The 23,320-nt window shown below is 39.2% G+C and overlaps 1 protein-coding gene across 2 annotated transcripts in view; it reads right to left on the minus strand.

Moving 5' to 3' along the window:
• USP22 (ubiquitin specific peptidase 22) overlaps nucleotides 1-23,320 on the minus strand; it is a 98,189-nt gene that overhangs the window by 19,703 nt on the left and 55,166 nt on the right. For both annotated transcript variants that reach the window (XM_032197340.1, XM_032197339.1), the window contains one exon: nucleotides 5,526-5,695. In XM_032197340.1, the coding sequence (XP_032053231.1) occupies nucleotides 5,526-5,695 (170 nt within the window). The remainder of the gene's footprint in view (nucleotides 1-5,525; nucleotides 5,696-23,320) is intronic.

Here is a 23,320-nt window from a genome sequence, read left to right on the forward strand (position 1 = left end):
GTGCCCCTACAGGGAGCTGGGAAAGGCCCAGAAGAGTTTATTCACTTGGGCTTCAGGCTCCATCTGGATTTGGAATCACTGGTCTGCAGCCTGATAAGAACAGAATAACTGCAATGGCAAATTTCCCCATGGCAATGTACCAACACATATTGATCACACTGGTATTTAACTGAGAAAGTTTAAAATTAAAAAAAAAAAAAAAGTATTTAAAGGGGCAATATTTTATTTTCGACAAGTGGAAATTCATAAAGCCTTTTGCCTTCTCTAACCTTTCAAAAAGATGCTTGCCAGTAAAGGGTGCCTGCAACACCACAATTGCATTTTGCCAAGATCCTATCAAATCGACGGCCATTTATTTTTAGTTCCTTTTCCCAAACACAGAAGACAGTAAGCAGCAAATACACATAACAAATATAAGACTAAAAAAAAAAAACCAACATTAGTGTGGAATTTCTCACTCTTACTGGAAAAGGGGGGGGCTTCCTTTCCCAACCCCATGTTTTTCCTGCAAAGGCTGAGCATTTCGTCTCAGTGCAAGCACAGGTCTGGTGCTACAAACCTCCCTGGATAAAATAGATTGTCTTTTGAGGGATGGGTAGGCAAAAGGTAGCACAATTTTCTCATCTAGTCCTCATGTCTGTCGGGATTTAGTGTATTTCCTTACAAAGAAATTTCTTTACTGCAAGCTCCAGTTTTTCCAAATAAGAAGATATACCTCTGCAGCCAAACACCACAAAATGCTTCTATAAATAAAAAGATCAATAGTTAACTCTGATGCCAACAAGAATGACACCAGGGGACTGGAGCAGTGGGATGGTAATTGAAATCTGCTGACGCAGCTGCTGCTCAACATAATTCAGGGAACTGCAGCAATAAAACTTCTCTGTTCTGTCACTCCTTACAATTAGTCCCAGAGCTCTCTGGTCATTTTAACCAACAGCACTCTCCGTAATTACTCCACTGCAGACGCTAGACCTGCCAGCAGATTTTTACATTCTCTAGTGCTTCATTAGGATTAGAAGAATCTAACAAGAAGCTTTATCACATTATTAGCTATTATCACACAAACTAGAAACACAACTAGTAAAAATGCAATTGAATATATGTAGAGGGGGTAGGGAAAGCTTCCCTGTTCTAATACATCAAAAATGAAACAAAAGGACCTGAGCATATTCAACAGCAATATTTTAACTGGAATGTAGAAAACACCCATCCCAGCCATGCTGTTTCCTTGTTGCTGGAAAAAAGACTATCAGAGCTGATCCAATCCATGAAAAGGAAAAAAAAAGAAGATGTAAAAAAAATCAATTTAAAACCTTATTAATTCACTGTTATACAAACCTTTTCATTTAAGTGTGCAAATACAAACAAGGATGTCTTTGCAAGTCACCTTTAAAATACTTCAATGGCACATCTCTTCCCAGTTTAAAATAATCTTTGTTTTAAACTGTTTCCAATCCAGCAGTATTAGTTGCTTATTTTGAAGAGAACTAGTTCAAGCAATTTGAAAATGATTGGTAAGACGCTATTTAATTGCTGTTCAGGGACAAAACAGGATCCGAAGTCCCCATCCTTACATACAACCCAAGTAGCCGTAACTTCCCCATCCCACCCCACCCCCTTAAATACTACTTGGGGGATTTTAGGCTTTGTAGTTTGCACTATTGTTACCAAAAATTATATCAATACCAGTGAGGAAGGGTAAAAAAAAAAACAACCAAGCATCTGTACTTTTTTCTCCTCCTCCTGCCAAAACCACATACAAGGTAGTTTCCCAATTACGTGAACAGATACATCTGATCTATCCTGCATACATATCAACTTAACATTCTCCTGGCTTCGTAATCAAATTCAGAGGCATAAATCCTGTCCCAGGCTCCAGTCCAATTTGAGAAGCTAAAAGCTCCTCTTGGAAATTGGTTCTCAATTAAGACTTAAACGTACAGAAAATTTACAATGGATACAGGGATGGGTAACACGTATCTCTCAGAATACGAGAACACCTACTAGAGGTTTTCCAACAAAAAAGTAATGCTTCAAGGAATCAGAAAAACAGCTGTGCTTGCAGGCATATGTAATATTTTCTGTACTTATTTCAGAGTCAAGATTTTACTACATAGGCACAAAATCTGCATTTTCCCTTACAACGTGCACTGCCTATGTTAAGGGTCACAGTTACTTTTTCGCCTTTGTACGTTTGTTGTAACTTATTTTATACATAAGCTATTTCAATACTGTACCATCTTGAGTTACCAAAGCCATAAATCTTCTCATTCTTTTTCCTTCTTGTCCTCACTTCTCAACTCTCCACATAGTTGCACTGCGCATGTTGATAGGCTTGTGAGGATGAGTAATGATGGGAATAAAAAAGGCTTTGTTCTTTACGTTTCTGAGTGGATGCACTGCATTCTACTATATTCTCAGGTATTCTTGCTATTCCGGTCACAGAGTGCAGATCCACTAATCTTAACATACCGAATGGTTATTCTGTAAAAGGACTTCCATAAACCTTGGGATGTGGACCATCTCGGAATTAATTTTTATTGGCAAAACAAAACTAAAGCACCAATACCAGTAGGTAAAAGAGTAGTGCACAAACCCTTTCAGCCAAAAGGCTCAATGAACGGTTTGTGTTCTGTCGCTCCTCCATCCAGTTTCACCACTATCTGTTATTCCCAAACCCTTTTCATTCCCTTTCTCATGCACTGTAATTCATGTCATGATTCTATTGAGAAATAGGTTTCAAGTAGCACAAATGAGAATGCTAATTGATGCAGTTAGATATTTTCTAAAACAAATGGAGATTCAATGCTTGGCATATTTGCAAGAAAAGCTATTAGGCAAGAACTCTGTTCGGAGAACCATCTGACACTCATTACTCACCACCAACCTACTTCAAGGTAGAAGAACTTTGCACCTCCCTATTTATCAAAGAGAAGACACCGACACAACCTACATAACTAAGTGACCTTCAACAACAACAACAGACCCTCCTATTCTGTTTAAAAAGCAAAAGAGCAAAAATATGCTTATTGATATATAGTAAGTTTTGCTTAACGTTCACAACAGTCTTTTTCTCCCCAGGAATTCTTACTCTGTGCATTCACTGGATCCCCCGGCATTCCTTTTGCCTAAGATCACACCTTCAGAAAAAAGGGTGGAGGGGAGATGAAATTAACCCTTGCCCTGATCATCTGTCACTGGGCAAGATGCCTTGGGATAACTGCATCAGTTAATTCCAGTGGGAAAGCTCCATAAAAACAAGCTAGAACCTGACCCAAAGTTTCTCTAGTAATTCAATTAGGAAGGAATTCTTGAGAACCAGAGCACCGCAGTCTCCACTGGTTAGCTGTCCTTCGTTCAGATCTCTTCTCTGCAGAGATGGCATAGGAACATTCGCCAAAACTATTGCATAGAGCTGAGACATGAAAGATAACCACTCCAGAACTGCAAGATCCTGGTCATATTTCTGAACATAAAAAAAAATTAAACTGACTGGGAAACAGAATTTTACAATGAGTGCTCAGAGAGCTATAAACATAACGTAGTAATTACCGTTTGCGTGTTGAAATATATGAAGTTCGATGCGACGCTACCCTTTTGCTTGTGGAGGACTAAGCTCTAGTTTTACTTTAAAGCGGTTGAGTCACTTTTGGTTGTCCTCCCACAGCTCTTAGCTGCAATACTTCAACATGAAATAAGGACACAGACTACCGTACTGCTATCTTCACAGTCTAAAATCAGAGGTGGCTCTTCCCTCATTTACATACCCTCAACTTGCCGGGCATTAATTATTAGAACTTAATTCAAGTGTAGGCATGAATTTTGATTGGGGAAATGAAGGCTGAGATTCCCAAAGTTGTGTGCGAAATTAAACTTGATTACAGTTGAATTTAATGAGAACACTGCATATAAACCCCATTATGGATAACAGCCCCATTCTTCATGACATGCTTGTGTGTAGTCTAGCAATAGGAATCCTAGGCCATCAACAGAGCTCCACATATAGAAAAGGAAATATAAATAATTGCCTGAGAAGTCTTGATCTTTCCTGCAGCCCCTCCACCTGTAATGCAAAATTCATTTCCTCATTTCCCAAAGGTGTGTTTTGTTTTTGCGTTTTAAAATACAAGTGTATAAGCAAAATGTGGTGACATTGATCAAAATGAGACTTTATACTACAACCTGATGAAAGATTTTAACAGCAGCTATTTTTATTTTTCAAATAAGCAAATAGTAGTGTTTTTTTGTTTGTTTGTTTTGTTTTTTTTTTTTAACAATCTACAGAAACTAGTATTTCTATACCATAACTGAATTTTTATCTAGGCAGAGTAATATTTTCCCATTAACAGCACATCTGGTATGAATAATTCTCAGCTGCAACCTATTGGTATGTCTGTCTCTTGTTTTTACCTTTACTTCTGACAGACTTGAGAATAATTGAAAAATATATCCAAAATAAGTACTGTAATATGCAAGTAATGACTGATACGTAGCATGAAAAATTGCAAAGTGACACAAGTACTGAGCACTATTAGAAAAAAACTTTGTACTGGAAAGGCTAAGGGGGAACTTTACCTTTCACATACATTTAACTCACCTGCAATGACCTGCTAGGTGTACAAATGTCTCCAGCTACCTTAAATGCTCTGTAAGAGCATATATTATGGCCCTATTTTTTTTTTCTTTTGCTTACCATGAAAGCATATCAGTCACTGAGGGAAAGGAAAGGACTATGTGTGCATGCACATGTTTTTTAAAAAAGACTCTTTTTAAAACCAGAAGCTCATGTCTAGCCATGTAGCCCTTACATTACTCATGTGGAATTAAGATAGTAAAGCTCTTCTACTATTTACTAATGAAAAGAATGCGCCTGTCATATCCACCACAGATTAGACCTAGGGAAAGGCACATCACAAAGCTATTCACCTGGGGGAGAAAGTGAAAGAACAGGAGTTCCTCTATGCAAGGTACAAACTGTACCAACGCATTCAGTTGTTTACATTCTCCTAGCTATTAACGTATTTCCACCTAAGAGATGGTAACAAAGATGTTTTCCCTTTGGAAAGCACTGAATCAAGATCCGTAAAATATTTATACAAACCTACCTAATCCAGTGCCTAAAACCACAAGGCTGTGTATCGCTTTATTCTTATTCCCATTATAACCTGAAGAGCCTGTGACACATTTTCAAGTTAAAACTTGCACCTTTAATTAATGCACACATTCAGCTTTAAGACTAAGGATTGCAGGTCAGTCTCAGAAGAGCAGGCAGGACTGTAATTGTGCCCAATAGCACCTTTTCCTAAACAAGGATGACTTATGTGTAGGACTTAAAGGCCAATAATTTCATTTTCAGCAGTCAGGTATTTTTGGGAGTGGGATCTTAGTCTGTGTTTTACCACCTTGAGGAGAAACAGAATTTGCATCCCCTTTCTATTTGCAAATAGAACACAATTCCTTTTGGAATACAAAATAGTCAACATCTGTGGAAAGGTGATGTTATTGTGGCAAACAGCACTCACCTCCTGAAAAAGCGTAGACATTTCACAGACCAGACATGAGCTGGGGCTTTGCATTTCACATTTGTGCCTGTCGGAGAGGAAGAAATCTCGCAGCAGTGGAGTGTGGGTAAGTGCCTGGACAATACAGTTCATAAAACATGTGTTCCCAAGATTGATTAGCCCTCGTAGACCTATAAAGACAGAAGGGGGAGGGGACACATAAGTATTATCAAGTTAAAAAAAAAAAGTACATTTAACTTATTTGCATTTTTATACAGTCTGCACAATAACGCCACAGATTTACTAAGAATGTGTAGCTCCAAAATTTATGTTGTTTTAGGTAGGCTATTGGTTTTGATGTACTCGAGTCACAAGCTCTCACAAATACACTACAGTTTATTGGTTTTTGTTTAAAATTCTTAGCAGAATGTAAAACTCAAAGTACAGCAACACCAACAGAGTTATTTTTGAAGGGGCTGTTTTGCCACAGCTCACCAAAACACGCCCCCTCCCCAAGCTGATACCAAATGGCAATGACAACAACTGATAAATCACTATGGTATGGTACCAATATATTAAAATCAATCAGTAAGTTTTCAGATTGCTTAAAAGGCTTTCCCTCATGCAGGTCACAAAGCCAAAATAAGGGTTTTATATTGTTAAATTGCAACAAACATCTTCCTAAGACAGGCAGCAAAGGGAACAGCCTCAACATGAGCAAAACAAAAAGTCAGGCTGTGATGTCCAATACAGACTTAGCGCATCCTTCTTTTTGCACAAAACCTGAGATCTCAGCAAAACGACCTTAAAGGAAAACTCTGAACAATGCTAGCTAAAACAAGCGAGTGGAACTAAGTTAAACATTAATCTACAGTACACATCACGAAATTTAACTTGGCATAAGAGGATTCATCACACCTTAAGTCAAACGTTCAGTAATGCCCAGAGACGATTTCTTGTGCTTGGAAACCAAGATGCTTAAAGGAAAGCTCTTTTGTTGCACAACAGAAGAGAGGTTAGGAGTGGGGAAAGCTTTTCAGTCATTTGCAAAGTCTAAGTGAGAAGAAAAACATGCTCAAATCCTTGAGTACTCTTCCAAAATGTTAACATACTACCACCATACAGGAGTGCTAAACGAGAAGATCATCAGGTGGACAAGAATGCTTATTTTTTAATCAAAAGCTTACTTTGAAACAAGAAAAAAAATGCACTGACACATGTACACAATTCTGATATTCATTTCAATTTAACTCAGTCCTCTTCTGAAATATAAATGGGATTACTACGCAAACTGTGAATGAAAAAATGGATTACTTGATAGAGAACAAAGAATATCCTCGCGATTCCACGAAAAAAAAAAGCATCAGCTGGCAATGCCGTGGTAATTAAAAATGGTGCAGTTCCCTTGCAGTACACCAGATAGTGCTCAAAGGGCTCTTTAGCATCCTTCAGCAGGAGGAGGTGTGGTCCAGTTGCTATGTTACCGGAGAGAAACGGCACTACATCAGCTTGAGCTGCATACTGAGCTGTAGGCGATGGACACAGAGCCCTCTGAAATTTTCTTTCCGTACCTAGTGAAACACAGTCCTCCTTCCAACAGCTTCCTGTCGCTTCTGTTTACTCAAAGTACAGGACAAAGTTTCTCATTTATACGATAACAACTTCTACTGGGCAGAAAGCTTATTGCAATAATTCCCTTCATTTTCATGCTGGGAGTCCAAACGAAATGTGTGCACAACATTAGCAAAGTGTTAAATCGTTAATTTGTTGTAGCAGCCTGAAATACGGTGCGAGGCTTCGACTTTGTACACAGTCCTAGTTGAATCCCCAGCCTACACATCGCTGCAAACATGATCACAACAGAAAGGTGGTCACGCTGTGCAAGTGGAGAAATGTTTGGTTGGTATCTCCTGCCTGCCTCTCCCCTGTGTTCTCTATTTAAAACTTACTGCTTTTTATTTAAATCAGTCGGTGCCAACAGAAGCTTGGGAGGCTCCCTGGACATGCCCCCAAGATGCACGGGGGCATTTTGAGCAGAAAAATCCCTCCCTATTTCTCCCTGGAAAACTTGGTCCCTCTGTTCAGCAGCAGAACTCAAAGTCAGCGTGCACAGCGCAGACGACTAGTGGAAAATCAGTAGGTACATCGGGAGACTCACCCTAGCACTTCTCAGTATCTAATTGAGCAATCACAAGTAAAAGCAAACACATAAAGGCAGCTTTTTGGAATCATTTATTAAACATCATTTATTACATGCCTGTGGCTGGACCTTGTTTCCCTGTGACCACAAGAAGAATCAATCTTCCTCAAAGTTTCCACCAGACTAGTTACAGAGGCGTCAAACTCGGCAGCAGGCTCTCTTGGTTAACTCTTTACTTGCTTGGTCTTTGGTGTCACGTTTTCTGTGGGTATAGAGTGCTTCTTAGCTGTGACTTCACGTGAATGAACCGACAACAAATTAACCTGCAAAACAGACAAGGCTGAAACGTGAATACCTCTAACCCCTATAAAAATAAGAAAATGGTGAATGTAGCAGAAGACAAGAACTTACTTGACTGGAAAGGGAAAAAGGTAAAGGAGCATATATGACTCTTATCCTCGAGGGAACAATGACTGCAGCTGCTATACTGCCTCTTAGACTGACATCTGAAATGAAACAGGTACATGGCACTGAACTAATGCTAAGCTACTGCGTAACTAATTGCAGCATCTTGGAAAATATCAAAATTTAATCTATAAACTGAAGAGCTGGCAAAACTCGGATCCACAAATTCTCTTGCATGCAACTTTTATGGAAAAAATAAATGTTGTTGGAGAGAAGCAGCTAAAAAATACAGCCTATGCAGCACTTTGGTCAACACAATATTGAGAATGTAGAAGAGTTGTGCCTGCCACACCCTCTCCATTAATAGAGCCTGGCAATATTTAACTGGAATAGTCAGCGTTGCAACATGAGGGTCATAAATTAGCAGAAAAATAAAGCGCTAAAACCTCAAATGCAAGAGTCCACCACTCTTGCTACTATCAAAGCAGTGGTCTCCACTGGACGTACTTGCACAGAGGGTGGGCTCGTTTTCTAAGGATTGCCAACAGGACCCAACTTCTCGTTATAAGGCTGTGGTATTTCTGCTGTTCTTTGTAATGGTATCTTTATTTCTGTTCTTAGTGAAATGAGCAAGAGCAACCAGTGCGATCTCTAATATATTCTAAACATAGACGTATGCTCTTGTAGTAATTGTATTTCATATAAAAGCACTACTTCTCTTCTTGACCTTACAGATAAAAATATAAATATTGTAAGTAAATTAATATTGCTGCCAAGACAAAATTATCACGTATGGTAGAAACATAAAGAAAATACTCTTTAATCATCATGCATGGGATATGACCACTATTCTCATTCTGTCACATGCTGAACAGGCAGGGTGTAAACAAAGAAGAAATCTACTTCCACAATGCCTTGAGCACAGATAATCCCACCTGGGAATTTCCTTTTATATTTGGTCTCAAAGCTGGGCTCTAAGTATCAGGCTTACCTTTGTCAGCTTCGGTTCTTCAGTCTTCTTCCAGTAACGGGTATTGTTTTTTTCTAATGCTCAATGTAATAGACTGCAACGCTGGGCAAACATGCTTGTTGTGATGCAGGAAGATCTAGAACACTGGTTCTGCAAGTCCACCCACGCAGGCGAGATGAAAAAACCAAAACAAGATAAGGAAATTCCACTTCTCTGTGAAATGCAACCGTACAGCTATTACGGGGCGGGGGGGACTGGGGGAAATGGAAAGGAGAAGACCACACATGAATACAAAAGACAGAAAAAAACAATCAGGTGCTTAACTTGCCCTCCTGGAAGGAGCTCACTTTGTCTCAAAAACTAGGCTTGGTGCTGGAATAGAAAGAGCAGACAAACCAGTCTGAACAAATATTACCATGCAGAGACCTGTGATTTATTTGAATGAACCTTCTGGAAGTAAAACCGTAGGTCAGTATGTAACACAGCTTTGGGAGACAAAAATCAGGAAACCATTCAGATTTGCTAAAGCACAACCAGCTTGAGATCCTTTATACATTCAGCACGGGCCGGCAACACCTTAGAGCAATTTTCTGGTCCCCAACCCTCCCAGTTCCCCATCTGGTGCCGGTGGTTCCCCGAAGCTTCATCAGACAGCATCAGAAGTCAGTGCAAGTTGAGGAAGTGCTCGCTAAAATATTTAAAGAAAGTGAGTTCAGCATAACCCTTGGAAATACACGATGCAGCACAGCAATGACGATTTTTAGAGCATTTTTTTTTTTCATCTTATGTTCATACAACAAGAACTGCCACATCCTTATAGTGCATCTTTCTGAAAACGGATCTCGAGGGAGAACTGTCCTACTTTTTAGTACCTAAAGCAAAAAAAAATAAAAAATAAATACATTTCCCAGCTCTCAGGTTTCAGGTGAAGGCCAGGCCATACATTTCCAGAACATCTCCGTTACAAACATTGGTCCTAACCAGGCCAGCACACTACTGGGCCATTTGCATGCCAGACACAGCACAGCTTCTGCTGATAGGGTTGGTAATAACAATGATTCTCAAAAGATAATCCCTTTTGAAAGAAAAAAAAAAAATCTACACATTTAAGGGAGTAGCAGTATGCAAATACACGAAACTACAAGCCTACACAGGAAAAAGCACGATGTTCTGTGCCACTAGTCATCACGTGAGTAATCAAAAAACCCATGCCGTTTTGGATAATTTATTCTGCCCTGCTTCAGGTGAAGCATCCTTTCTCAGTGGCTGCACAAGACCCACATCAACTGCAGGAGTGGGAACAGTCAAGTTAGAAGAGTTTTGTTCAAGTATTTTATAAACTTACTGATGACATTAATTTATTTCGCAAACAGTTCAACACAAAACTATTGCCACAATTTAAAGGAAAAAGATTTCAACCACATGATCTTAGAAACAAAGTTAACAAGTCAATTTATTTTTAATAACCTCCAGTAAACACACAGTGTTCAAAATGCTGTAAACAAAACTGCAGAGAAAAGTAAGGGGGTTGAGCAGAAGCTGAGTTTCCAAAGAGGCATAAATCGCATTCTTTAAATTCAAACAGTTTTATAGATTTGCTTCAGAGTTTTTAAGGGCAGGATTTCTTTTCCTATTTTCGTTCTTAACTGATACAAGGAAACAGTTTGACCACATTAACTTTATAATTTAATAGGGAATTTTTGACATCAAAATCTATTTCGAAATTCACTTGAGTTCTGCCAATCCTATCTTATACTACTTCTACTATTTTTACAAGAGCATGAACTTATTCTTTTAATGATAGATTAAAGTATTTAGGTATTATGCCACCTTCACATTCTAAAAACATATCAAACAGAAACCTTGTTGTTTGGGGAAGGACAGTGGAGAGGATGTTTATTTTGTCTCCCCCTCCCCAAAGATACCACTCATAATAAAATTTAACTGCCATACAATAAAAGAAATCTTCTTTACTCAGCAGAAAAAGAGAAATAGCATACAGTATTCCTCTTTGCATATATTTCAGCACCAGTAGATGAAGACTATTTAAGATAGATGGATCAATCACCCAACCCCGACAGCACTCAGTTCCGGTATGGCACTGCTGTACAGTAAGTGCAATTCATCCTCATTATTAATCTCTTTACCCTATTAACATAACTTTACCCAGAGGCAAAGGGTTGGTCAGTTCATTTAGAGGAATTAACCAAATACAACTTGTTCCAGAGCTGAGCAGCTGACAACTCAAAACAAACAAACAAAAACAGCACCAGGGAATATATCCTGTGTATTGAGTGCAAGCGGTGACCTTAACAAGATGCTCTGCAGTTTAATGGTGTTTTTTTTTTTTTCTGTTTTGCTCTTGTTTTCTGTTGTTTTGCTTTTGTCTGGTTTTGTTTTCTAAGGTAGTCATTCCTGGCCAAAAGCGGTTTTGCTTTTAGAAAGAGTCGCTTCGCCACCTTTCAGATAACCAAATGGTTCACAAAGAAGAAGAAAAACAACGCATGTGAGCAACGTGTCAGCTCCTACTTTCCACTTTTGCTGTCTTTAAGAAAAATCTCACCATTGAGTGCTAAGACTTAAAAGCAGCATTTAAATGCATGCTCAAGCACTTTGTTCAGGTTCACATGACAACCTGAAGCCTTTTGTTGATAATTTCTGGCACATTCGTGTGCAACTGGGCAGTGCAGTAGCGACATCAGCATACGTGCAGACTTTCCCAATTCATCCTTTTTTACATTTTTCCCCATTAAAATATCCAAAAAATATTAAGTTACTGATAGGTAGCAACATATCAATATTAAATTGTCTGGAACATCCACAGCAATGTTTGCAGCATCTGTCCTATGCTCAGCAGTAGAAATGAACAGATTTTCTAGCACGTCTTTGTGAATTGATATAGTTCATGAGGCTTATCCGTGCCACAAGATGAAAACAACAGCAATGGTTCTGCACGGGCACGATTAAGTAGTCCAAGTAAAGGCGGTTACAGTGCATTCCCCAGTACTTCTTGGAAGGTTCTTCACCTTGGGCACAGCAAACATGGTCACACTGTTCACTGACCCAAGCTGACACCATAAATGCTCATGCTACTCTAGACCTAAGCTGAATTTGGCTGGAGTTAGTGTGGATCCAGCTACCAATAATGTTTTTTTCCAGCATTTAGTTTGTCCCTGCCCCTCCTAATTGATGGGGAATTGATTGCATTCAGTATTTTTATTCAACAGCTTCAAGAGCATCACATAACATAAGGGCAAAACCATACCAAATAGTGCAAATGTAGTAGGGAGACAAAACAATCATCCAAAAGGAAATTGGTATATTGGAGAAACCATCTGAAAGCAATTCAATAAAAATGTGGAGTAGGAAACAAGAAAAATTAAATGCAAAAGAAGAAAATAAGGGGGCATTTGAGGGGGCAATAAGGGGGCATGCAGTTGAGTTGCTACCTACGGTAGCAACTCAACTTAAACGATGCAATACTGCACTGAAGAAAAAAGAAGAAAAAAGGTATTTTTAAACTTAATCTTATGACAAGGTCTGAGAGGTAATTATTCTGCCCCAGTGACAGCAGAGCCTCAGCTGGATGACGTCTGGAACTGAGCACGCGTTTTAAGACATCTATGCAAACTGAGGAAAAGGCAAGAACATGAGTGAAAATTTGCATGAAATTAATACATGAGACTTGAGAAATAACTGAAGAACCCACTGGTTGACTTAGTTAATTAAAAAAAGAGATAGTGCTGATAGAGGAACAGACAGGCTGACAATTTTCAAATACGTTAAAGGCAACTGCAAAGAGGACTGTAATTAACTCTTGTGGCCTACCCAAGCTATAATAATAAGAAAAGACTGAGCTCACAAGAAGTTTAATTAGATATTAAAAATAATTGTCTCACAGTTAGAAAACATTGCAACAAGGGAGTTGGGGACTCCCTGCTGCTGGAGCTACTCCAAAAGCAGCTCTGTGAACCATCAGGAACGGCCTCGTACACTTGACCTGGACTTGGAAAAGGTGTGCAGTGCCCCCTCCACGTTTTCATTCAGCGACTGTTCACACAGCCAGGTTAATATTACAGTATGATACAAAATACAGGAGCCACCTTTGACAAGGAGGGGAGGCTGAGGGCATTTTCACATGACAATGAAACCAATCTAACAGCTAACCGGTGCCAAAAGGGATCCTCCTCTTGTACCTGCTCGACTCCGTGGTGAATGGTCTACCTTGCTAGCATGGAAAAAAAAAAAACATCAGTCTCACCTTGAGGCAGTGAAACCCATCATGTGCAAACAGTGATGAATCTTTGACCCCTTTAATCAGGTTCAATCAGCTCAGCAGAGGTCAGGGCAAAAGGCCAGGGCCAGAATGAGGAAGGGACCCAGGATCTGTCAGTCTGTTTCACAGCCAGCCCTCCAGCTCTTCCATCTCCTCAGCTGCAACAAAAATCCATGCAGGCAACTGCCTAAAGCCAACAACTGAGCAGCAAAACAGCTGTAGCCCTAATGCCTGTGTTCCTATTCCTACCTCACTGCTCTGGAAACAAAATTAACTGCCCTGCTGCCAAGAAAGGACGGGATGGAGAACAGGTAACCACCGCTTCTAATCCATGGTCACTAACTATATTCAATGTCATTTTTAGGCTACACAGATGTTCTGCATATGAGCTTTTGCGGCTCAGTATATCATTCATTCACTTTAGTAATGCAAGAAAAAGGTCAGAGGATAATACAAAGGGATCAGTCAGCACCAGGATCTGGTATTTCAGTTCATTTCCTTTGTTTCATACCTGCTAGCACTGGTCAAGAAAAAATGAAGTTTGCAGCTATCAGCAATACTATAAATCAGATCTGGAGGAGCTCTGCTGTGTCCCTGTACCGTGCTGTACCTTCAAATAAAAGCAATGCCTTAACACTTTAACAAAACTGGAGTAAAGGCTCAGCATAGGAGATATAGTTTGTAGTTATTTGAATATAAATATTAATGATATGGAAATAAACACGCTCAAATGGAGATGCGATTTGAGAAAGGTTTCCCCCAGTTTCATCAGATTTAGGAGAAAAATGCATATCTCTAACCAAGGAAGGCTTTACTAGAGACTCCTTTTCAGAGCATCAGATTGGCCTTTCCACACATGCAGCTCTGACACATGTTGGTGGAAGAACCTATGGAAAAATCACATCCTTGGAGCAAACCCATCAAGCAACTTACCACGAGTACAATCAAACAAAAAAGCACAGCATTTCAGACTATTATTGCACAGAAATTGAAGCAAAAACTTCAAACCAATGATTCCACAGCACACAGAACAGAAGGTCCTCTCTGTACTAATGACATGCACATCTTAGAACCAACACCTAAAGTGATGATGCCAAAACACAGAATATTCCACAATCCAGGCGAGTTTCCATTCTTCACCACCAGGCATGCTGCCTATGATTTCACTGCCCTGTAGATATTTTGTGATTTCAGTGGTACGCAGGCACTTTGTACCTTGATTCTCTGGAATAATACCGACCAATTGTGTTATGCTGAATTTCTGTAAGTCCCTGGTTTATGGAACTTTCTACAAAGCAAGGGATCCCTTTTGGCAGTGTGGTAAACCAAGCTGTGAGGTTACAGCCAGTCACTTCGCAGGGACTGTGTGCTTGGGTTAAGATCAGGCACACAGACGAGCACAATTCGGGAGCACCCAACATCCTTTAAGTTCTCATCCTTCTGATTTGATGGTAACTTGCCCATGTGTACGTACCCTCTGCCTGGTAAAATGAGTCAGCATTCCTAAAATATCTGGCAATATAAACAAACAAACCTCTTAAGGTTAATTTTTCATATAAACTGTGTAAATAGAGAAGTTGTTTAAAGCAAGACAGAGGACTGCAAATGTTTTTGTTCCTCTGTGGATTTAAATTAAGAAGCATGCTTCCAAAACAGAATAAAGTGAATGCTTTTGACCAAACAGCTGAATAGTACATCAGATCTTCCACTACAATCACACAAAGCACAGCTGTAGATCTTGAGAAGTCACCTGGTCGTTCCCTCTACTTCAAGGCAGAATTATCACTGCTTGTATTACTCCCAACAAATGCTTTTCAGAATTGTTCTTCAAACTCTCCAGTGATGAGATCCTGCAGTAACCCCGGATGCACTTGTTTTCTGAAGTGTTCCAGTGTCATCTTAATAAAGTAACACAGTTTAAAAACTGCTACAGCATTAATATGGCAGATGCACATACAGTGTGAAATCTGTAGATATGCTCCTATACTATTAGAGCTCTGGAACTGTAATAGATTTAGTCATACTTCAAACAGCAACAAGTTTACAAAAGCTCCTAAAATGTGGAAAGGGACAACTTGTCCAAGTTATGAGAGTCTCACAGATTTTCCCCACTAGAAATTTCTGTGCACCTGAGTGGGTATGGCCTGAACCATTTTATCTCTCCATACAGTTCCAAATGAAAAGATAACAGCTAGACAGAAGCCTTTTGTGGGCCAGATCCAAACAATGTGTCCGCATGTTAATCACGATTAGAGTAAAAAAGGAACAGATCAGAATACAAGTGAAAATACTTCCTTTTAGAGTAAATCTTTCGCTATCTTGGAGCTGCAGAGCTTAACAATAATTCTGAGACAGCCACACAGTTTCCTGATGAGCAAAGGCTGTGACAAGTCTACAAGGGTTGAGCTTTCATCTAGGCAGGATGAAAAGTATTCCAGGAACAATTTCTGCTGACTAGAATGTGAAGTTGCAGTGTTGTTCCCAGTAAAGCAATGGCTGCCTTGTATTGTAAATGTGAAAAATAACCTGAACTAGAAAACGTCAGGCAAAGGCCTTTTCATAAACTGAAGTAAAATAGTTAAATCCATCCCTAAAAGCAGGCCTTCTCCCCCACCCCCCAAGAATAAGGAAAACGACACTTTTTATACCTGCAATATATTATCTTCAGCATTTTTACTGACCATCTGCATCACAAAATTATTTTTATCTCAGGTGTCAAGAAACTAATGCATCGTGTTCTAAAAAAAGAAAAAAGGAAAGCAGCTATACAGCATGTAATCACCCATGGAAATCATTGCTATCTAGTTGAATCTCTCGTCTGAAACAACGAAGACTGAAAAAGACATTAAGTTCTGAAACAGAACTTGCACCAAACTTCTCTGAATTCTTATCTTGGCATATCAAGACCCACTGAAGATATTTTGTCTGTTATGCTTCAACCTGATCCAATCTTTGTCAGGATCTCTTAGCAGGGAGTGAAGCACATTAGGGAGTGCACACACACAATCTGGATCTCAAACTGACAGAACACGCAATAGAAGAAATTGTCTTTCATAGATGGCACTAGAAATAACCACGCAGAGCTCTAATACTTAGTAATATCTTTGATTATCTGAGCCCCATAACACCTGAAGATCAATCAGTTTGAGGACAAAAATGAAATACGATGCACTGCAAGCACATGTGCATCACATCAAGAGCTGGAGTGCCTATTTCTGCACAGTAGCCACCACCACATGAAATGTCACAAAGGTATATACAGTGCCTAACATTCATTGATTTAATAACGAAGCCAGGCCCCTTACAACTGCAGGGTTCTTTGTGCGCTCGGACCTACAGAGCTGAATGAATTTAAACAAGTTGAATAAAGGTATGAAGAAACCCTGAAGCAACCGTGAACCTGAGGCAGGAGCCGTCCTGTGTCACACGCCAGACAACTCAAAGGTCAAGACATTAAAGTCCATAAATCGGAGCGTGAAAAGAATGATTAATCTGATAATTGCAGGAAGGTCAGGGAGAACAGACAGAAGACACCCGGCATCTAAAAAGAACAGCAGTAGGTGAAGAACAGGATCTGTGTTTGTCAAAACTACTCTACGATTGATGCAGAGCCTTATGACAACCAGCCTTTAAAGGCTACTTAAGTTGTAGATCCTTCAAGGTATATTTATATATGGCAAGTGGATGGCAAAGGAAAAAGCCTTTAAACAAAATACTTCAAAAGGTAGCACAGAATGAAGTATTCTCCTTGCCCTCCCCCAAAGCAGTCAAACTTAAAGCTCAGTGAGCTCTTGCATGATCTGCACAGAAGCATAAGACTTGCAGTGAGAATCCTGTGCAGATGGCATCTTTAAAGAACAAGAGGTACTCCCACTAAACTGACAAAATAAAATTCACACCCGCAGCCATCCTTTCCCCCCAATATCACACCATATGCTGCCAACAAGTTTTTACCCTTCCTCAAAACAGATTTCATAAATTAATAGCTTAAGGAGTACGATAACTGCCAATGAAGTTTAATGCATCCAAATATATTAATATGCACAAATTATTGTTGATGAACTGGCACAGAGCTATTCCAACGATCCACAACACACAAACCATGCCACATGCTGTTTATGCACATTCCTGGTTTCAGTATATACTGTATCTACCTTCTGTCCACACGAAGCCCAACTCTAGAAGCAGAAAGGAAAGAGCAGAATGGAAGGTCATAGTAAATATAATCCAAAAGTGATCCACAAAAGAACAAAACTGAGATGGAGACCGCTGGCCTTGTTGAAAATGTCATGCTCTCTAATGACATGGAGTCAAACAGGTTAAGATACAATGAAAAATCTTTTTTTTTTATTTTTTACTAGTAAGAAAAGCACCTTCTCATGCTAAGGATACATCTCTGCCCATGACAAGGCAGGCACATGTTAAGGCTGCAATCAGAGTAGCTATGTGGGTTAATTCGCAACTTCCTTATCTGGCTCTTGATTTAGAGATTATGAAACTATCTTTGCACTGACTACACCACTGAATAGTAAAAATATACCCCCCATACCAAGAAAAGCTTTGTTTTTAAGAGAATCGCTTCTATCTAAACAAAGATACCTTGTTCAGAGGGCCAGAATCTAAAGTTCTGGCTATACATTACTGTTGGGCTTTTCTTGATCAGAAGCATCCATTCCTTTATTTTAAAGGAAAAAAGTTCGAGAAGATGTTGACAACTAATATTTACTGTATTTTTAATGTTAAAAGCCTAGTGTTTTGACTGCAAATTAAAGTTACATAATGATTTAGTGAAGAAAGCCCTGCACTGAAAAAAGTTAACTACTTTACCATTAGAGAGAGAGATAAAAGACAAATAATTGAGTCAGCAAACATATTACACTTGCAAATTAAATCAGCATACAGGAGGGGAATAAGGGACTTTTTAGTGCTGCTACCTGTCTGTATCCAAACAAGGAAGCTGCATCCGAAGACGTACAGAAAATTTTAGGAGAGTGAAATTGCAACACTGTCTTGAGAAATAAGTTATGTGTATGGAGGAACCACAACCATGGATCCACTTTTAAAAATCCAGAGGAAGAAAATGAGTCTCGAGTTAGAATTTTGGAACATGGTCCAAGTCCTGGATCAAGAGCCCTGTCTTCCAAGGATTTTCATGCTGTGAACACAGAGTGCAGCTTCCTTTGTTTCAGCCCCCCAGAGTTACAAAATTAAAATATTTTCTGTGCAAGTAACATGTATGGCAGTTTTCCAAGACGGAATAACAGAAAAATTCAACCTCCAGCTCAATCTGCCTGTTGCACAAAGTAGTTTTAACTTGGGACTGTCTTCCTGGGTTGAATTGAAGGTAAATATCCAGGAGGTCAGTATTGCAGCTCTTACAAACTTCAATGCTTACATTATTGCAGGTGCTTATACACTGGTGTCTCTTGCTGATTTTATTTCCCTACCAACAAAACATGCAAAACAAGCTTTATACGAAAGGAGAAAGTCAAACCATTTACCACTTATTGTTATTTACATATACATTTAAAGAATTCTTTATAACCGGTATGAAAAAAACATTACTCTTTAACCAGCATTGAGTCCACACAAAGGTTCTACTCAGCTTGCTATTCTGTTTTGAAGTAAACTGCTCCCACATAAAGCCACAAAAATTAAAACCTTTAAGAACCCTGAAAGTAAGACTTGCCTCCATAACACACTTAGCACATCACTGCTAAAGCTGCTTTCAATGCCAGCCTATCACGAAGCTCAAACTTCAAGGTAACTTCTCTTCAGAACTGTTTTTGACATTTTGTTAATCTTTACTGGAAAGAAAAGGCATAGGTTTTATTTCTATACACAGCTATTCCAAAATTCCAAGTATCTTACTTCCAGGAGTTGCTAAGAATACTCCCCATCTACAAAAGCAAGTCTGGTGGTTTCTTTAGCAACCTGTACACTACTGCAAAAAGAGATGAATTGAAAAAATATCAGTAGGCCTAACAATGGCCCAAACCAGCTACATTTTCCTTGAATACATAATTCCTTTTCCAATCTATCCCATTACGATTGCTCTTGGAGACAAGATGTTGCATCTACTGTTATATTTCACCTTGTTACAGCAACCTTACCTTGAGAGCAGAATTAAACCCTGGACAAAAACGTTCTTGTAAAAGGAATCAGTATCCTGCTTTCTCTAACCTTTACAAGCTGAAAAATGTGTACTGCAATTTTTAACTATTCTCCAGTGATCAAGGAAAAAATAGGTAAAATTTTATATTAGCTACCTCTAAAGAATTGTTTTTCCCTCTGAGGAAAAGACAAAAATACAGAGCCATAAACTTTGAGCCCATCTATATACAGCAGGAACATTAGATGGCATAAGCCAAAATGGACGTTTAAATTTCAGTCTTACACCTGATTGATTTGTAAGAGACAAAGAATTCACATAATTACATATTTACTTTTTTTAAAAAATACAATTAAATTTCCAATAGTCCAGGCCATAGTAGTGTATCACTGGTGCTAGCTTCTCAAAGAATTTATCCTGTTTTCCTCACATGCGATACTAAAAAGCCTGAAAAGTTTGTTTTATGTTTGAGATGTGCTTCCTGGCATACTCTAATTTCAAGCCTATTAAGGTGAGAGCCCAAGAGCAGTTAATCTTTGCTGGCTTCGCTGGCAGGTGAATGAAAGGACAGCTCAGATGCAGCGTGGCTGCTGTCACCCAAAGGAGATTGAGGCATCCCGTCCCACACCAGCTTTGTGTGCTGGAACCTCCACAAGCTGCTGACTGAGTGCAGGAACACAGGAGAGCACATCTAGGTCCCCCCACTTTTTTTTTTTTTCTCCTGTGAAAGGTATTTTATCTTGCTGAACAGGTGAACTTCAAAAGTCTAGCAAGACTTTCTGAAAGCGTATCTCTACAGCACCCTGTAAATAAAGCTGTGAATAAAAGAAAAATACCCTTTAAATAAAAGGGTGAAAAATTTACCACCACCACCTCTATTTCTATTTTTTTCTTAAAATTCCCCAGGAGCTTTGAGGGAAATAGTTTATTTTACTATCATGTGCATGAATTTCAGATCTCATAGAAATATAACAGAATTGAGGCCAATGGTCAGAGTTGCACAGTAAAGGAGGGATAAAAGGACTCCTCTGATAGCAGAATAATATTTGTTGATTTTATCAAACCTATCTTTTAGTAAACATTTTTCCCACCAGATGGCAGTTCTAATTATGAAGTTAGAAAAAAAAAAAATTATCAGCCACCAAGGAAACTTTCACTCGAGTAGTCTTAATTAAAGGAGGTTTTCCTTTCCCTCATCACAGTGCAGTTCAAGAAATTCAAGCATCAAAAGAGACTTCCATTCAAGGTGCGCTTTGCGTGGTCCTGATTTTAAACCTAAATCCATTACTGCTTACCAATTAGCAACCTGAAGTTAGAGCTAAAAATTTGATGCTGTACCAAAACACGTTTTTCATTCCACTTTTCCATTTGAACTAACCTAACTAGTATCCAACTAAAAGAAAAAAAAAAATAAAAAAAAAACACACCAGAAAGCCAGTACATTCACAAAAGAATTCCACGTATCGATGTAGCCTTTAAAACCTCCACGTTACTGCTACTTAGGGCCATGAACACATGGCCAACCGTCCACGAACAGCTTACAGGACCCTGAAGGATGAAGAAGAGAACCACAAATATTTCCCAGGCCACTGTTTGCCCTCCCGTGCCACCTTTACAGAAGCTTTGCTGCAATATGTATTCCCCTCATGCTGCCGCCGCATCACGCTGCTTCGCCTTGCACAGCTGCAGGAAACCACCTGCTAGTGCACCACGGTGATTGTTTCTGCCTTCTCCTCCTCCACACACCCCCTTCTTTATGAGGAGGATTTGCTCACTCTTCTGTAAAGGCTATCCCCTCTGCCTTTTTGCAACACTGCAAATGGGAATCCCAGGTGGCTCCTGCTAATTATCCATGTGCCTTGGGAGTCTAATTCTTCCTATTGTTGATGTACCAATCTTCAGCCACAAAGTCACTTCATATGCTAATCAGAGACCAGCTGATCCCAAGCTAGTACTACATGTACTCTGGAGAACTCATCTTCTGGGGGTATTAATGATAACAGCAACACTAGCTTCGGAAAACGGTGCCTGAATGAACCATCTCGCGTGCACTTCCAGTCCAACACCATAATAAACTACTTGCCTGTGAACTTGAGCTTGGTCAGTGCCCTCTCCTAGTGAGGGCAGCCTCTTCATAGGCTCATAAAATACTTGCCTTACACTATTGCTGAAACTGCTATCAGCAAAAGAACATTTCAGAAGGTTATCAATGAGCAATTATAACATGCTTCCTCCTGACTGTACTCAGTCTCTGGACTGGTTATCTCTGGAGGTTAAGACATAAGAAGAACGCAAACACCCATTTTTCCTCTTAAAAAAAGCTTTGCCGAGAACATTTTATATGCAAAAGGCAGCTGGTTATGCTTTAACCAACTCTTTTGTGAATGGGACTGATCAACAGATGTGCAATGCTCATAGACGGCTATTAACATGATCTCCATTTTCAGAATCAATAAAACTGGACATTATGCCTGTTTGCTCAACCACTTACCTACCTCAGAAGATACACTTGATTCACTAAGATCTGCTATGGAATTGATAAAAACTTGGTGTCAAAAGAACTGAGAATTAGAAAGAGAAAAATGGCAATGTCCAGATAATTGCAGTATTTCAGTCTGCATATGGGTTCTTCACTGATCTGAAACTGCAAACAGACAAGTCAATGTGAGGAAAGTGAAGGGAAAATACTCTGAAGCAGATATATATTTAGCATCAGGTTAGATGGAGAGAAAAGGCTCAAGGACAATGGCAGGTCTTTTCTTCCTTCAGCTAAGCCTCCAAAGTATTTTTGTGAAAGAAAGCTAGTCTTTTGCTTTTAACTGTAGCCCAAAACTGCATTATGTCTCCTGGGTGCTTTGATTTTTTTTTCCCTCTTTCTAAATCTCAGCGCATAGACAGCTCCAGGGCTCAGTAGGAGAAATTATTAAAAGCATGCCTGCAGAAGTAAAGAGATCAGTCATTTCCCTTATCCCCTGTGTTTCATGAACGCTCCCCCACCCATTCAGTGTTGTATGTGATTTCATGCAACCAGACATGTCCTTTTTAAACAGACTGAAAAAATGTAAAGTCGTTTAAGAGTAAGCATAGCATTCCCTCAAACTGGAAAGAAACACCACGCAAACGTGCTTCAATTCCTTAGAAAGGTCACACTCACCTTCAAAATTCTATCAAGCCAACATTTTTTCTTTTTGTCCTGTGCAGTGGTATTAAAGTAATTTTTAACAGTTTTACAAAATATACTGAAGTTTCATAGAACACAAAATCCTGCTGTGAACACGATATGAGCAATCTCTGCCTACTTATTTTTTCCCAGGCTGCTTAAAGTTGCCAAAGTACAGATGTTTTTCCAAATGTCCTTCCTGTTCCACTACTGCAAATGCATATGTCTTTTCTTTAAAGTTACCATTCTATCCACATTTTCAACTTACAAACTTACTCTGTGCTTCTCAGTCCATTTTTTTCAAATAAATACATGCATATATTGGATTAATTATGACTTACTGTATTGAAAACATGGCAGTAGTTTTATCGATTGTGTTTGGTGTATTTTGACAACAGCAAATGTGTAGAAAATATGACGTTCTGATTAAAAAATAAGCAGCGTAAAAATTAGGAAAAAAACTTCAGTTTCCTACTTCTAATACGTATAGTTGTATTTCCAACCTTGTACCTTTGCCATTAAAACGTTACCATGCATTGCACAGTATAGAAAAATGTCCAATAACCTACAATTTGTAAGGAAGCGGATTCTAACCCCCTATTCCCACAACCAAAACACAACAGGAAAAAATTGGAAAATGCTGTTCATTTTCGTCACCGTTACCTAAATACTCTTCAGCTGTTAGTAGGTATGCCTGCCTTTCAGAGTTCTTTGCTCCAGACTACTGAACTCTATAATTTGATATGCATTTGA

This window comes from Aythya fuligula, chromosome 15 (assembly GCF_009819795.1).
Source record: "Aythya fuligula isolate bAytFul2 chromosome 15, bAytFul2.pri, whole genome shotgun sequence".
Taxonomy (NCBI): domain Eukaryota; kingdom Metazoa; phylum Chordata; class Aves; order Anseriformes; family Anatidae; genus Aythya; species Aythya fuligula.